At 48.7% G+C, this 17,771-nt stretch overlaps 1 protein-coding gene across 5 annotated transcripts in view; it reads right to left on the bottom strand.

Annotated features, from left to right (window-relative positions):
• Positions 1–17,771, bottom strand: part of LOC147897970 (uncharacterized) — a 196,590-nt gene that overhangs the window by 55,180 nt on the left and 123,639 nt on the right. For 4 of the 5 annotated variants that reach the window (XM_087380521.1, XM_087380520.1, XM_087380522.1 and 1 more), the window contains exon 14: positions 9,981–10,131. The exons of the other annotated variant lie outside the window; for it this stretch is intronic. In XM_087380521.1, the coding sequence (XP_087236647.1) occupies positions 9,981–10,131 (151 nt within the window). The remainder of the gene's footprint in view (positions 1–9,980; positions 10,132–17,771) is intronic. 5 annotated transcript variants of the gene reach the window in all.

The following is a 17,771-nucleotide window of genomic DNA, read 5'->3' as shown; positions in this document are numbered from 1 at the left end:
AACCAACAAGAATCCTGGACCGAGCAACAATGCAAGTGCGAAATCGGAAGATACCCACGGTGTTGGTTGCATGGCATGGTCAGCCTCTATCAGAAGCTACCTGGGAATCCGTATACCAGTTGCGGAGAGTGTTCCTAGACTTTATCATCGAGGACGCTGATGTCTGAAGAGGGAAGGAATGTTACGCTCTAGCTGAGGTGGCATGACCTCGGAAGAATCAGTCGACATTTCCCTTAAGGATCTACGTTTGTAATATATTTGTTTGTGCTTCATGTAAATGATCGGGAGGGAATTAATGTCAAGGTCCTAGGTGAGGGCTGATAGCACCAAACTAGGTGGATTTAAGGCTAAGGGCCTAATGCAAGAAATGTGACTAGGGGCAAAGGATTTCAAAGTATCCCAAGAGAGGGGTAAAAAAAAAGATGCATTAGGAAAGGCCCTATAATGATGGCATGTGGCATCTAGATCCATCTAGGGAGATGGGGCTTGTTGGAGTTAGTGAGAGAATGAGAATGGACCTTCACGTATGTTTCAGATTTTGATTTTCTATGTGTGTACTCTCACGCTCCAGCAAGGTTGGCTGGGTGGAAAGTTATGGTTCTAGCTCCCGTGATTATCAGTAGTTAGTTGAGAGTATGTAATATGAGGTTCCATCCATCGTTGACGAGGTTAAGGATGAGATTAAGGGGAGGAAAGGAGGGTTGAGGGAGAGGTTGAGAGATTAGGGGAAGGGATGAGAGGAAAGATGAGAAGGGAGAGGAGAGGCTGAGGGTGGAGGAAGGGAAAGGCTGAGGGGAAGGGCTGAGAAGGGAGAGGGAAGGCTAAGGGAGGCTGAGGGGAAGGGAAAGGTTGAGGGGAAAGGCTGAAATAAAGAAAGAAAGAAAGTCTATTAACATCCACGGGAGACCAAGAGGTCTATGGGACAACATGAAAACCATCTAGTACATCAGCTAAGGGAGGGCACTAGGCAGTTCCGGCGGAGTGCAGAGGCAGCTCCCTTTTATTTCAAAGTACATACTTGATACCCTAGATAAAACATACACATATATAGCTGGCCCATACATCAGTTTAAGATTGAGTCTTTTGTTTTTTATTTGAACTCTTTAATAAGTCCTACTCCTTCACAGAATACTGCCCATTTCCCATCTTTCCTGGCAGCCTTGACCTTTGCTAATTCCATTGCCTTGTTCTTGAGTTGAGCTCATGTAAGCTCCTTAGCTATCCATACTTTCGTACCCTTCAGCTTATAAGATTGTCGGAGGAGCTTGATCCGCAAATCTTTTGACTTCAGAGTAAGGATGACATGACCTTTAGATTGTTCAATAGAAGCTTGTCTGGAGTCGTCATCTTCCTCTTCATCACCATCTGTCCATTCAATGTTGGGCAAGGCTGCTTTGACCTTTGCCAATGTTTCACTAAATGTGTCCTCCTCTTTGTGTCAGTCTTTTGGGAGTCCCTCGATAGAGTGCTGTTGGCTGCTCACGAGAAATTGCCCAATAGAGATCCTTAGTGAGTGGGGTAAGTGGATCTGTGTGTATCTTGGTGGGTCAATGAAACCCTCCTTAGTGATATGCAAGCAATGATCTCTGTAGAAGCTGAGCTTCACTGGAAGCTTGCTCGGTCCCAGCCAGGTCCAGAATGTGTGTAGCTGTAAGAGATCCTCACGGATTACCTAGTTGACCTCGTGTGACTGGAGGGGAGAAAACGGAGCATCCATACTATACTCGAAGGGAGGGAGTCTATCCATGTACCAGCATCTCTGGTCAACTCCTACTGAAAGTGCCATAGAGTACAGGGCCTCAGGTATTCTATGAGAGACTTGACTCCTCTCGGGCCATTTCGATTCGACGTCATCAAGTTGAGTCCTGTTCTTTGGATGTGATACCACACCTTCCTTTTGCAGCTGTACATGCCTCTAGGGATACCTCTTGAGAGATTCTAGCGAGCATAACAGCCTAGCATATATGGAGAGCCAGATGCACAGAGGCATTGGAGGGAACTCACGTTCATCCCTCGCACACATTGGCTAGTATTTGGACAGATTCATACATACCTCGATGGCCGTATGGACGAGTATGCAGGGAGACTCCCGTGCAGCCTCAACTAGGAGGGCTTCTTTCTTCAGGGAATGGAAGGATTCTCCTTTCTTCTCTGAGACTCCTACAGGGTTGAGGTGGCACTTTCAGCCTCAACCTTGGTTGTTTTCCACCTCATTTTGAGGGGGTTTATTTATCGTCATGATTTCATGATGTATTCCGCTTTGAGCTTACTCTTGCGGGTTTTTTCTCTTAATAGAAGTCTCTTTCTTGGGAAAAAAAAAAAAAGTGCCATAGAGGAGGACAGTGCTAGCCATGGTAGTCTACTGCATCCACAAGTGTAATCCCCATACTCCCTGACTCGATATAGATACGTGATGACCTGAAATGCAACATCTAGCTATAATGGGGATGACCCAAAATCAGCCTGAATGATCTGGTGAGGAACGGATGGCTTACCCGAAGAGAGAAGAAGAGAAGAAGAATGTATTACCGTCCTCTGGGGGCCGAAATACCGACCCATGGGACCCATAAAAGTCACGATACAAGTGTCTCCTTCCTTTTATGGAAGGGGGGGAACAATTATTTTGAAATACATTGAGTAATACAACATTCACAATATTTAAGAACCTTGGCAATATAGTTACCCAGAGTGGCTATATGGCTATGTGAGAGCAAGCTTGCTAGGGTGTCATGTTCCTCTGTAATATTGTTAAAGTCCCTCCTTATGCAGGCATATCGTGTGCATGTAAGGAGGACATGTGCTTCTGTCTCTACTTGTTCTTGGTCACACAGCTTGCAAAATCTTTGTTTCCTTGAGACATCTCCCCAAGCACCTTTCTCTATCTCCAGAGTGTGTGATCGGGTGCGGATGAGTGCAATGCTTCTCCTTGCATTTGCAGGTATGGGCATAGTTATGTATTTTTGTGCATTTTCTTCCTCCTTGGAGTAGGTGTCCCAATAAATGGGATTGACATGCGTACAATAGTACTCATACTTAGCCCTTTTTTCAGCTGATTGCCATTTTTGCTGCAATATTCCCAACAAAGCTTTATGAAATGCCTTCTCATCCATTTCCCCGGATGACATCTCCAGGTAGGATATTACTCTCCATCTTTGGAACCATCTCTGAATGTCTTGCCACCAACCAGATGATAGCGTCTTGCTTTTGTTTGTCTTTTGAGGCCTTTTACTTGCTTCCCATGCTTTCATTGGTAATCTCTGCGGCCCCATGGACTTGACCTTCTTTATGTATTTGAAAACCCTTCGTAGTGCTCTCAGTTCAATGGGCCTTGTACCAGTTTCAATAAGCATGATTCAGTATGGTGTAGTAATTTTAACTCCCAGATGCCGTCTTAGAAATGATTTCTGTATTTTTTCAATATCATTCCATTTTGATGCTGAGATGGTACCTCCCCATACTTCTACTGCATATAGGACTGTTTACACCACATAAGCATCAAATAAAATCCGTCTGATGCTCCATCTCTTAGTGTCACTATTTCTGCACTCATTTTCAAAATGATAATATTTTCCCCACCCGGCATCAATCCTTCTGTGGACACAATCATTCCATCTATGATTTGCTGGCACATCTACTCCCAGGTATTTGAATGTGTTTACTCTCTCGATTTCCTGCTCATTGTACATAATACTTGGGGTGTTAGCAGGCTGCTTTGTTTTTACTATCATCATTTTAGTTTTGGTGACATTTACCATGAGGCCGCCCTCTGCACAAAACTTGTGTAGAATGTGCATCATCCGCTGCATATTTTCTGCTGCGTATGAGAAAAAGACTACATCATCTGCATATAACAACAGTAGTATGGTGCATGCAAAGATTTGGGGGCTCTCTAGTTGCTGCTCTTGCATCATTTCTTTGACCAACTCCTCCAATCTGTCAATACATAGTCCAAATAATGTTGGTGACAGAGGGCAACCCTGTTTAACCCCCATATTACTATGGAATGTAGTTGACAATCCGTTTCTACCTTTGAGTTGGCAAGTTACTCTCTCATATAATCTGAAGACTGCTATTTTCAAGTGATTTGGCACTCTTAAGTAGCCCATTCTTTCCCACAAATTGTTTCTAGGCACTGTGTCAAATGCCTTCTTAAAATCTATGAAGCAGCAATAGAGAGGCTTTCCTTGTAGCCGGCTCTCTTCCATTAGAACCCGTAATGTGACCAAGTGATCCACAGTGCTATGGTTTCTTCAAAAACCAGCTTGTCCAATGGCCCTCTTTCCATTCAGTTCTGCCCATAGACTTAGTTCTGTCTCAACGATTGTGCTAAAGAGCTTGGCCATGGTGGATCCCACCATAATGGTTCTATAGTTGGAAAGCTGGTTACGATCCCCACCTTTATATATTGGTTTCACCCAATTTTCTTGCCACTCTGGGGGGAAACCATTAGCAATTGCATCATTAAGCAAAGAAACTAGGCAAATTCGTGTGTAGTCACCTGCCCATTTTAGTAGCTCAGCCTTTATATGCAATGTGTCATCTGCTTTTCCATTGGCCATTTCCGTCAGGCCCTCATTCACATCGTCCACAGAGAAAATATGTGGGCCATTGTAGTGAGCTATGTCTGTGGACATAGGTAAGGCATGTGGGTGGGTGTAGAGTTGCTTGGCATATTGGAGCATTTCTTCATCTGTGAAATCTCCCATGATTTCTTTTGATCTCCCTTTAGTTTGCCTCCACGTTCCTCTCGGGTTCTTAGTAAACTCAATGGCATCTTTCCACTCTTTGTCTAGCTGATATTTCCTCTTTTTTCTCCGAGTGAGTGCATGGAAGTGTTTTTCAGCCTCTTTACGTTGCATGTCATTTGGCATCTGTTTAATTTTCAGCCTGGCTTTTATGCATTCATCATCAAACCATTTGTTTTGTGGTAAGCCCTTTGTGCATACTCTCTTGATCTTTTTTTGACCCATGACTGTATGTGCAGCTGAGAGTAAAGTCTCTTTCATCTCGCTCCAGTTCAGCCTGCAAACCTCCTTAATAAGAGCATCGGTAGTGTCCGCATACTTCTCCCTCTTGTCTATGTCCATACGAAAAGACCAATTCTTTGCTGCATGGACTGGAGTTTCTGCCAAATGGGGTATGTGCATTTTGAGATAAAGGGGAGTATGATCTGATTCTGGATACTTTGGGCCAATTATATAATCATGTACCAAATTTACTGCATCAAGTGAAATTAAAGCATAGTCTACCACACTTGATCCTCCACTAGCTGGAAAGCATGTGGGAACTCTTGTATGTGGAAAGAGGTCTGATCCATTCAGCACAATCATATGAAGCCCATTCACTAGGCTTGTCAATGCCTCTCCATGTGCATTTACTTCCTTGTCCTCCGAGTGTCTGTGCCACTTGGGGTCTATCTCAATTTCTTTGTCTTTGTCATATTCATGCCCTGTAAGTGACTGAAACTGGGTGTCCCCAATGCGTGCATTCATGTCTCCTAGAATCAATACTCTCCCCTTGGCATTGAATTCCACCAAATCTGAGCACAAGTCTCCGTATGGATCTGATGCATCTCTATCATAGCGTTGATAGTACGTCGACCCTAAGTGCGGTATGTAGCACCCAACTATGTAAAGTGGTAGGGGCTCTGCTTTCACCATGATCCAGATGAACCGTTTATGAGGGTCATCTTTGCATATGCTTATATTATCTCGTAAGTGTTCTTTGTATAGGCATGCAACTCCTCCTTGCCCTCTTGTACCAGTGTGTGTTTGGCATATTGAATGTGTTACGTATCCATTGATTGGAGGTAGTCTGTGCGTATCCCTCTCCCATGTCTCTGCAAGAAAGACTACATCTGCATCCTCAAGCACATCATTAAGGCCTGCCCCCTTCTGCCAGGGGAAACCTTTGCAATTCCAAAACATTACTTTGATTTCCTTCTGGGTCCCATGAGCCGCGTATCCCTAGAGGGTGGTGTCCTCTTTTGCCTCTTGTCTCTTCTTGCGTGCTTCGTAGGATTGGCGTCTTTCGGCTTGTTGCTTGGGTGTTCTATCTTCAGTGATGAAGTAAGAGGTTCCTCGTAGGTCTATCCTGCTGTTATCTAATATAATTGTTCTTTTCCTTGCATCCATCATCGCGCATACAATTGTTCGGTGGTAGTCTTTCTCTTCCTTTTTCTTGCCGACCCTGTGTGCTCCAAAAACAGTCACATCCTGCATAGCAAAATGCTCCTGAAAGAAATCTGTAATTTCCTTGGCTAGTGACAGGGGTGTTTCTGCATCCTTTTCTGTCATACCTCGTATGACCATATTTTGTGCTCTTTTCTCCCTTTCAATGCATTCTTTTGCATTTATCCCTTGCTCAATATGCACCTCTTTGTTACTAATTTCCTGATTGCTTCCATGCCCCTCTGTATTTGCACCCTTGGCTATCTCAGCCTAAGTAACAGAATGCATCCCTTGCTGTTGTATGGTCTTATTTTCTTCCAAGTCATGTACTCTCTGTTGCAGCTTACCAATCATCTCAGCTTGCGTGCTCACAACTTGATCTAATTGAGCATTTTTATGCTCTAGATCTTGGCATTTTAGTGCTAGACTCCTTAACTCTTGTTGCTGTTGCATCATTGCTGCTTGAATGGATGCTAGAAAATTCCAAAAGTTTCCTTGTGATGGCATAAAAGGCGTTGCATTTCCATCTAAAGTGGTAAGTGCCAATTCTTCCAAAGGAGGTGGCAACATTGATGATTTTTGAGGAGTTTCGTTTACTTCTTTTGATGCTTTCTGCACCTCAGTTTGTTGACGTACCATCGTTGCTTCAGTTCCTGCTCTTGGCATTGCCTTGATTGGTGTAGAGTGTGAGGAGAGCCCACTTCTAAGCTCTCTCCTATTGAGCTTTGCTTCAGCCAGGTCTGATCGTGTCAACCAATGATTTATGCTCTCATATAAACCGGGTGATGTAGTGGTCAACTGGGTTGGGGTTTTACCCCCCTTTCGAAACTGATGGTGCCCTCAGATTTTGAAGAAAAACTGTGACGCGACTGCCGCGCGCGGCAGACAACAGGAGCTACAGTTTAGGTGAACAAGCCAGAAGGCTGGGGGCGTGAAGGGATCCTTACGGCCGTGAAGAGAGAGAGAGAGAGAGAGAGAGAGATGTATTAATGTTTGCAGGAGCACTCGCAGGCCTATGAGACAAAGTACAAGCCAGAGAAAGTATCAGGTGCTCAGAGCTAGCACCCCTAGTACATGAGATGTGAGGAGATCTCGTATCTATGTCTGTCGAGATGTCTCTCGACGTGGGGGAAGGCGTGGTCTCCTCGATCTTTGGATCCGCTGGGCTACGTCAAGGGTGATGTCTCATCTCTAGAGGTCACCTCTGAGGAGGGCTGAGATAGACCGAACCTTGATCGTGCGTACTGTGGTCCCTCTCCATGTCGCACATGGAGTGTGTGTCCCTTGTGTGGCAGCATCGTGGTGGACACTTCCACTGCTAATCCATAATGCTCTCATCTCATCAAGCTCCTCCCTCTTAGTCTCATTGGAAACTGGCTCAGATGCATAGAAGTCTGTAACAAAAGTCTGTGTTCTATGATTCCACTCTACTGCCAGACATTGACCTTGAGGAGGCAGGTATGCTACGGGTTTCCGCTGATAGACAAGGTCCATTCACCTCCGCAGGATGCATGATCTCATTATCTATAATGATCTTGACAGATGTCTCGCCTCAGGTGGTTTCACGTGCTTTCCACATGGGGGAGGCTCCAGCGTTGTTGATTACATCATGGGATCCCTTGCCTTCACATCTCCCATCACTGACTTCACTGTAGTGCCTCTCCCTCTAGGGGCTGATCACACTTATCTTTTCTTTAGCATCTCCACTCCACGTCGCATAGCACCTTCCACCCCACCGAGTTCTTACTCCGCCTACCATGATATACGCTTTGACCACGATCACTCATCTACTTACTATCCTCACCTCGGATATCTCTGGCAAAGTGGGAGGTCTCGGGGGGGAAGTAGCAAACTGCAACAAATAGATCCCGGTTGTCTATGTGCCAAATCCGGATCCAAAGAAACCTCGAATGTGCATCTCTTTGCTCTACTAAAATGGTCCCCAAAAGTGTGGATCGGAAAAGGACTGCAACTCCACCTGACCCTCGAACCCCCCCTGTATCCCTTGTCTCATCTCTATAGGCATCTAGACTCCCATATGTATCCACTCCGAGAAGTTCCCTGGTTCTGACCATAAGGTGGCAGGATAGGGTCTCGGATATCTGAGCCTCATAGACCCCGCTTCCCTACGTGGGGAGGGGGCTGGTGCCCTACAGCGGCCTGTCAGAAGTCGTCCCTCTCGTACCACTGCCCACTTTCCCTCCTTCCGGGCCTCATCCCGCTGCTGCAGCACTGAGCGTCTCTCCTCAACCTGTAGAGGGGTGAGGTCCTCATCCATGGAGATTGTTGGTGGCTGATCTCGAAGGAGTGACCTGTGTCATAGAGATGAAAGTCGTGCCTGAGTGTCATGGAAACGTATGATCAGGGGTTGCTCTCGGTTGGGGTCTCTCCCCACCCGCCATGCCCTCTCTATCCTATGCTCAGCCACACCTAGAGTAGCGGCCATGAAAGCAGTCACATCTGCCATCGATGTAGCCTCAGTGCGTGGGATCCCGCGTACTCTGATGTTGAGAGCCTTATTGGCTCTTTGCTGCTGCTCCATGAGGGTAGCCGAAACGGTTACCCTTGAAGGTTCCCTTTTGGCCACGTCAACCCATCTGGATGTCTCCTCAATAGCAGATTGCATGCTCGCAATATGTGCCTCGACAACCGGGGTACTCCTTGGGACTGTGTATGGCTGTGACCTCCTGTCGGAGCTGCAAGATATCCTATCTCAGTTCTTGAATGAGACCATGCTGCTCCCGAATGGCCCGAGCCTGCTCCTGTATGATGTGGCTTTGGTCCTGGTTGAAGCAGACCTACTCTTGTGCGAAGCGTGTCAGCTCCATCTCGCGCTCACAGACACTATGTACCTCCATGAGCAAGGTATCCCAGGCCTCTGGTGTATCAGCCCACCCGTGTCCTAGCTGAAACTGTGATGGTTGTGACACGAAAGTGTGGGGATGAGTCTGGAAGAAGCTGGGCGGTCACTGTGTGAACTGGGTGAGGTACGGAGATGACAGTGGTGGAATGGATGAGGCAGTCCCAATGGGATGTGGGAGCGTGGGCTGACTGAGAGGGAGAGGGAAGAGTGAAGCGTAATGCCGAGCAGTGTATGACACCTCCGAAGTAGGTGTCACGAGTGTGGTGCGAGAGCTGTAACAGGAGAGGAAGGGAAGGAAACAACCGGCACCACGGGCATGAGACTGATAGTGGCTGTAGCTGTAGCTAGGGATGTAGAGGCTGTAGCTAAAACTAGTGCTGAGGTGGAAGCTGAAGTCGAAAGTGAGGATTTAGAGGGAGCTGAGACTGGAACTGGAACTGAGACTGAAGCGGGGGCTGAGGTCGAAGTAGAGATAGAGGGAGCTGAGGCTAGAACTGAAACTGAAGCGGGGGCTGAAGTCGGAGTAGGGATAGAGGCTGAGGGGGGAGAGGAGAGGTAGCCCTTCCCCTAAGCCTCTCCTCTCCCCTCTCAGCCTTTCGCCTCAACCTCTCCCTTCCCCTCAGCCTCCTTAGCCTTCCCTTTCCGTTCTCAGCCCTTCCAGCCTTCATCTCAGCCCTTCCCCTAATCTCTCAACCGCTCCCTCAGAACACTTTTTCAATATGCTTTACTAAAGGAAAGATTTCCCCCTACTATAAATATGAAGAATTTTAAACATAACTATTTTCAATTTGAAAACATCCTTGATCCAGTCAAGTATCAGGTAAAATAGCCCCCAATGAGTGTACTAAAGGAATTCATACGCCTCAATGAAGCATAATTTTAGTATAACATGAAAGACATTAAAAAGGATGATTTTGCAATGCCTCTCAGATTTTTCAGCCTTTAACCTTTCCATTCTTTTGACAAAGTTTCCATTAAAATGTGTTCCTCCATTTGATATTGCTCTAAGTTAGCACTTGCAGTTTCCAATCTTAACTTGAAGTCTACAATCTCCTTCCCCATAATGCTTTCCACATTTTGTAGTTTTTCTGTCAGACTCTGCAGCATATCACAAATAGATATGTTTAGGTTTACTGAATTTCAAAGAGTCAAATGTCTGAACATTTTAAAGTAGAGAAAGACTTGCAACAAAAACTTAAGATCAGTCTAAGATTAACTAAAAATGTATTGCATCTCAACAATGGAAAAGGAGTCCGAGAGCAAAAGCTTGTCCCAAACCCTAAATTACAACATTAGAGGAGGAGGAAAGCCTATCCTCAACATGCAAAAGCCTATTCTAAATTACAACATTGGAGGAGGAGGAAAGCCTATCCTCAACATGCAAAAGCACAAAAGTAGCATCAAATGGATCCCATTCTTGAGCAATATCCAAAAATATATGATGAGAAGGTACATAATCCCAAGTCATGCTGTTTGAGGTGGGGGCTTTGTTCTCTTCCTGAAGTATTACCGGAGTCCTAGGGCCACTATTGCAAGGAGACATACTTTCTACTTCATGATACAAAGAAGTACAGAGAGCTGCACTACAATGTATGAGGAATGCAAGTGTACGAGAAGCATTGTGGTGCAAGTGTACAAAGGGTGATGTGGTATGAATGCTCAGCAGCAGGAAATTTGGTACAAATGTGAAGAGTCCCATGGAAGGCGTATGCAGGAGGATAATAGACCGTTTGCTAAGTGCAAAGAAAGACGCTACACACGCATAGGAGAATACACACAGAGAGGAGAACACACGAAGGGGAGAGAACAAACACATTCCAACTCTCACTACACAATGAGCTCATACCTCAAGTCTCTCTCCTCTCCTCTGCTAAATGGTAGTCCCCTCTACCCCCACCTTTGCCTTCACCCTTGCTGGTTACATCCACTAGCGATAAGCTGTGATTTCTCTAATGGTGGAATCCCTTTCTTCCATTGATTCTCCTCTTATCTCTCAGAGCCATTCCACCACTCGTTCTCCTATTGGTGGAACCATTCCCCCATTCTCATCAGTGCTCCTCTTGTCTCCCTCAATGAAGCTCAGCTTCTCGAGGGACCATTGCTTGTGCATCTCCAAGGAGGGCTTCATTGATACCCCAGGGTATACCTGGAATCCACCTCCCACATTCACTAAGGATCTCTATTGGATAGTTCTGTGTTTCATCACATCGATTCCGCATTGAGAGTGGATGAGCTGAGGGCATACCAAGGGAGAGTCGCATTTGCACCTTGTATGATCAACAGGGGATCGAGTCGGTGGAGCACTTTATCTTGAGATGCCTTGTATACCATGAGATCCAAGGTCGCTATCATTGTCTCTTCAAAGATGACTTTGGACTCCTCTCTCAATTCCTCTCGTATCCATATCAAAGATGTATGGTGACCTTCATCCATTAGGCAGTTAGGCACAAAAAGCGCTAACTCATATCACCAAGACAAGGACATGATACACAGACATACTCATCTCAGAGTATGATTACAAAGTTCTTCCCAGATCACAAAGATCACCAGATTTCACGTGGTCGGCGAGGTAGAGATCCAGAGCTAGCGGCACAACACACTCGACAAAGGGCAAACTCACAGATCATGCTTGGAGACATCCCATCACAGATCATGCTTGGAGACATCCCATCCATGTACAGGATCAGGACACGACCAATAGGGGTTATCATGGCCCTTGACAAGATGCAGAGCCATCGCTAGGAAGCCACAATGAGCCACATCCACAGATAGCCACCAACGCTCTATCTTTGACCTCAGGCCAGCATAGCCCCACCCACCACTAGGCCCATTATGATATCCACTCCCCTTTTAGGATCTCCACTCATGTATCTAGCGTATCTAACCAGACTTGATATGGATCTGATTTGATATGATGATGATGATGATGATGATGTTATGACTATGTAGTACTTATCATTTAGCATGGGTGATGATGCTCGTTTAGTAGCTCCACCCTTTCAGCATATTGTATCAGGTTTCTCATAGTCTCATAGACCCATCGGTCTTCTGAAGACTTTAATAAATTGTATTTCTTTTGTTCTTTCAGGCATTCTATTGGTCAGTCTCCTATGACTTCCGATATATCTGATTGTGTTGAAGTCCCACCATTCTTCTCTACATTAGAGCAATTGCCATCCATTAAACAACAAATATAATCTACCTGTCAAAAACTTTCATACAACATTTATGCTCTATAATTTCAAGCATCTTCATAAAGAAAGATTAGCTTCATTCTAATGATCCTACTCTTGTTTCTCTATCTATTCCTAGATAAAATCCTGCACAATCAATACAGAGCAGATTTTATTGAGGTGTGTGAGTCTTGCCTGAGGTCAGCAGGACTGCTCCCTGCTCTTGAAGCTCCTCCTTGCCACAGCCTCCCACCCTCCCAACCCGCCTCCACCTCTGCTGTGCTCCTCCTGCTCCGCCTCCACTCCCATGCACCCTTTGTATGCTGCTCCCTCTCCGCCTCCCCTCCCGTCTGCTCAGCCCCCCCCCCCCCCCGCACGCCTTCGCCTCCCTTTGCACCTTTCCACGTCCCCATGCTTTCTCCTCCACCCCACGCTTCGCCTCCGCCCTGCCCCCACTTCCTCTTCTCCTCCCCACCAGGTCTTCTCCCCCGCGCACAAGTTGTTGCCCCCCCCCCGCAATCTTCTACCTCCTCCCCTCGCGTGCTTCTCTCTTCCCCCCTTCTTCATTCCCTCCTCCCGCTCCCCTCTCTTTCTACCTTCACCCCTACCTCTTCCCGCAAGGCTCCTCTTCCACCCCCCTTGCGGTGTTTTTTCCTCCTTTTCCTGCCTTTTTAGCCGTTGTTTGGAGCTACTACAGTAAGGCGGACTGCCCGCTTGGGTTGGGGGCTGGGCTGAGTATTGAGGGTCTCCTTCTGGGCCCCCTTAGATCGGGACTTGAGCAGGGTGCGCTTCTTGAATAGCCTAGAGGTGTCATGGCACCCCGGCCTACTAGCACATTGCACAAGTTTGCTCTTTTCTCAGCCTAAGTGTCAGGCGTGCACTCTGGATGGGAGTCTGGGGAAGATGGTCCAAGAAGACGTCGAAGGAGCTATAGGAGCTGCTGCCGCCACTGCTCCCTGGCTGCCCGGCTGCCCCACCCCTTCCGCAGCCCATCGCCTCCCCTCCGCACTCCGCCTCATATGCCTCCCCCTACACCATCTCCGCCCCCCGCCATCTCGCCTCCCCCCCGTCATCTTTGCCCCTCCACCTCCTCGTCCCCTTTCGCCTTCTCCCCCGCTTCCTCCTTCTCTCCTTCGCTGGCTCTCCTCCACCGCCTCCTCTCCACTCCTTCGCCATCTCCTCCGCTACCTCCTCCTCTCCTCCTCTCCTCCCTCCTCTCCTTTGCCATCTCCTCCACTCCCTCCTCCTCTTCCGCCGCCCCGCGACTTCTTCCACCTCGCCTTCTCGTCCCCTCTCCTCTTCCGCCTTCCGTCGTCCCCCCCACACCTTCCTTGCCTCCTCTCCCGCCCTCTCCCCCATCTCTTCGCCTTCTCTTCTCCCCCCCCCCCCCCCTCCGCCTCCCCTCTTCCTTCTTCCACCTCCTTCCTTGCCCTCTTCCTCCTTCTCCCAGCCTATCCCCGCCCCCCGCCTTGTCTCCACCTGCCCCTCTGACATCTTTCTTCCTCGCCCCCCCCCCCCCCCCCCCCTTTTTTTATTCTTCCTCCTTGTGAGCATTTGTGCTTGTTAGGGAGAAAGAAAATGTTGGTGGTGGCCCTTGGTTTGGCCAAAGGGGCTCTATGGCAGCACCCTCAAATCCCAGAGCCGTCGTCAAGGTTCTTATTTCCCCAGCTGACAAGAAATAGATACAGCAAGCAGTTTAGTCCCTCTAGGACAAGGCGATCGTGGGCAGAATTGTGGGCCTCATTCCTACACGTGGACATGTGCGATAGTGGATCCAAGCGAGCTTGGCATTAGAGGATGACCACATCTAGGAGGTCACCATCTATGGAAGAGGTGTATTTCTCATCCAGCTGAGCTCCCCCGACACTACCTCGACACTCGTGGAGCAGAGCCCCATCCTCCTTAGCTCGCATCTAGTGTACCTCTTTCCTTGGTACCATGGCTTTACAGTGGAGGACATGGACACGACATACCATGTTCCCTGTTTTTCCGTTATGCCCCGCTTCCCAGGGCTCTCAAAGGAGTATCGAGCCATCCTCCCCTCCATTGGTCGAGCATTTGGCACCGTGCTCGAGTTTCCACCAGAGTCGGCCGCCTCAATTGTAGCAGATGACGGGGTCCCCTGGATTAAAATGGTGGTTGAGAGCCCAAAGTCCCTCCTAGAGTTGATCCTCCTAGAGACCCTCGAAGGGGGCACACTTCACAAGCGAGTGGAGATTTCTTGGTTACCAGGCCAGTGTCTTCGTTGCAGCCAGATGGGTCACCTAGCCATAGATTGCCCCCACGGCCAAGGCCAAGCCCATCCTCCCCCACCGCCGCAGAGCAGACAGAGTCAGCAGGTCACAGCCCAGCACCCCCCCAGACAGGAGCAGCAAGATTCTAAGACCCCCAAAGTGACCCCCTCAGAAGGGGATTGGACCCAGGTTCAAAGAAAAAAGAAACCAAGCAAACAAGCCCGCAAGCGTCGCAGGCAGAGGGCTAGACGCATGGAGAGACACAGGGCTTTTCGAGAGGCACCTAAGGAGAAGCAGCAGCAGGAGCCCTTACGTGGAGATCCACCTTCCCTAGCGGAAGGGGCCACTGCCTAGCCAGAGGATCCTCCCGATATGGAGGTTCAGCGCCCGCACCCACCTTTGCATTAGCAGTGAGCCCCAGGAGCTCTTGATGTGGTGGAAGCTGTGGACGTTAGCCCGTTAGCGGCTGAGGAGGAGCGATTCTAGAGCCCCAGCTGCCCCTACTCCCCCCCGCCCCCCTCCCCCTCCAGATCCCGCTCCCTCTCCACTACCCCCCCTTCCTCCTAGTTTGCCCCCACCCCCTCCCCCTCCCCTCACCCCTCCTACTATGATCACCCTCACCACCCGCCCCCCTCCCTCCGCCTCCCTCCCTCCCCCTTCCCCCTCCGCCCCTTTCTACACCTCCTCGGCAGGTTCTTCAGCCTCCCACCCCTCCCTTGTCTCGACACCCCTCCCAGCAGGCAAGGGTAAGACGATGCCCCCTTCCACTTCTCCTCACTGCAGCATCCAGACCAGAGTCCCGGAAAGGGCTCGGCCTCTCGGTCAGCAGCTCCCAATCTTCAACCTGAGCGGACGTCCCTTACCACAAGACTTTTGGAGAGATTGGCACCCTAGAACTATCTAGAGATTATGGACTCTTACCCTCTACCCCTGGGGGTAACGCTAGTGGTCTTGCAGCCCTGGAAAGGGGGTTCGATTAACGTAGTGGGCTCTGAGACACACCCAGTTTGCAGATTCCAGTTCGCATCCACATGGTTGGAGAAGTGGTCCCCAGTGGTGTTTGATGCTATTATGGGAGATCAGATTTCACGCATGATGGTGGACGAGTGGATGGGGCCACAGGGACTGGACCTTTGGCACGCCCATGGTGCGGAGGTGAGTTTTTAGCTGAGCTTCATGCGAGAGGAGCTGATGTGTGGTTTGGCGGTAGGAGTTTTTAGATTGCCGCTTGAGGCAAAGGTTGATCAGGCATACTACTGGCCACATCAAAAGTGTGCGGAGTTGCTAAAGGATATGAAAAAGATTAGTAGCGCTATGAAACGTTTAGTGCTGCTCATGCGGTAGCCATTGACATCGAGGATGGGATGACCGACTTTGACACCAGCAATGATGATGGCAGATCCAGTGCACGGGATAAGCACTTTAAAAAGGACAAATCCAAGTCCACTACTGAAACGTCAAATGAGGATCGCCTAGAGGCCATGACCATGAAGCTACAAGACAAAATGATGCACGCCATGGATCAAAAGCTTCACTTGTCTCAGCTGCCACCTCAGACTTATCCACCACAGTGAGAAAATGTATGGTGTCCACACAGCATGGCCAATCATGCATCAAATGAGTGTGGAAGTCTCCTTCATGATGAAGTGGGCACGGAAGATTGGTATTGAGCCAGTGTCCAGTTTGTACGTAGTCATATAGACATAGACTACTCGCCCTCCAAACCCCCGGCAAAGTCACATAAGACAGTCTTTCTGGAACAGGCACCCACTCACAGGAGAGCCTTGTTTTTTGCATCCCCGTCCTCATGAGTTGGACCATAGTGAGTTGGAACGTGCACGGGCTCCACGACTGTGCTCATAGTCAACCGCAGTACCTAATCCTTTGGCAGGAGTTACACAGTGGTAGGGCGGATAGTGGACTTCCTTTTGATTCAGGAGCATATGTTCTTAGCATCAGACATCAGACATCGACACCACCTCCTCCCAGGGAGAGGTCCGGAGGTGTGGTTCCCTGCAGTCGGATGGAGCGGAGGGGTTTGCATCTACAAACAATGGCTCGTGAGGTCTATGATCACGACGAGCTTATCCTAGGTGGAAAGTTTGGATGGGAGTTAGGATGGGAGAGTCTAGGATTGGGATCCTGAACGTGTATGCCCCAGCGTGCAGACAGCACCGTGTGGCTTTTTGGAGGAGGCTCTCAGAGTGTCTTTCGGATGTAGATTCCTGGATTGTTGGATGGGACTTCAACAACCTGGAGTTTGGGAAGGACAAGCAAGGCGGCGCCGCCTTCTCTGAGATGCCAACAGCAGAGCAGAGCACCTGGGAGCGGTTCATTTTTGTGATCAGTGGCAGAGACCTGTGGCGTGAGCCGGATTTCAGCAGGATACCTAGCAGCCTCCTCTTCTCTTTCGGACAGAGGAGACAAGATGGACTGCTTGAGAGGCTACACCGCTTCTATATTGTGGATTGGGCACTACACAGAGGCGGCTCTACTAGGATTCTGGCAGATACCACGATGTCAGATCACTCTCCAGTAGTACTTCACTTAGAGCAGCCCCGCAGGGGTCTCCCCCAAAAGGAGGTCCGCATTCTAGAGGATCTCCTACAGGACGAGGAGATCCAGCAGGTCATGGTAGGGATTTGGCAGCAGTCAGAGATGGCACCGTGTGAGGGTTGGGCTTCATGGGTGGCCGATGCGATCCAGAGGAGCAGTGAGGAGCTGCAGGCTATGCCCTTAGGCGGAGGAGGGTTCTTCAGGAGCGTGAACGGGCACTGAGGAGAGACCTCGCCTCCATAGAGCGGCTCAGGGAGTAGGACTCAGGTTCTCAATGGCTTAGTGAAGGTTTGAGAGCGTTCGCCTTGAGCTTCATGACACGGAGATTTGGCGGGCTGAGTTCTCCTATCACTCTTCCCGGGCTTGATGGGTACAGCAGGGGGACAGGATGACGGAGCAGTTTTTTCAAACCACTGGGCCGCAATTGCAGCGTCTCTGAGATCCACAAGGCATTATGCACACTACCCCGTAGGAGATTTTAGACCTGACAACAAGTTTTTTTTTTTTTCAAGAAAGAGACTTCTATTAAGTAAGAGAAAGAACCCACGAGAGCAAGCTCAAAGCGGAATACATCATGAAATCATGAGGATAAATAAACCCCCTCAAAATGAGGTGGAAAACAACCAAGGCTGAGGCTGTTGAAAGTGCCACCTCAACCCTGTAAGAGTCTCAAAGAAGAAAGGAGAATCCTCCCATTCCCTGAAGAAAGAAGCCCTCCTAGTTGAGGCTGCATGGGAGTCTCCCCGCATACTCGTCCATACGGCCATCAAGGTAT

Source organism: Dipteris shenzhenensis, chromosome 10, assembly GCF_047967505.1.
Source record: "Dipteris shenzhenensis isolate YYH24624 ecotype China chromosome 10, Dip_SZ_1.0, whole genome shotgun sequence".
In the NCBI taxonomy this organism is placed as follows: domain Eukaryota; kingdom Viridiplantae; phylum Streptophyta; class Polypodiopsida; order Gleicheniales; family Dipteridaceae; genus Dipteris; species Dipteris shenzhenensis.
This window is presented reverse-complemented; position numbering and strand designations above follow the sequence as displayed.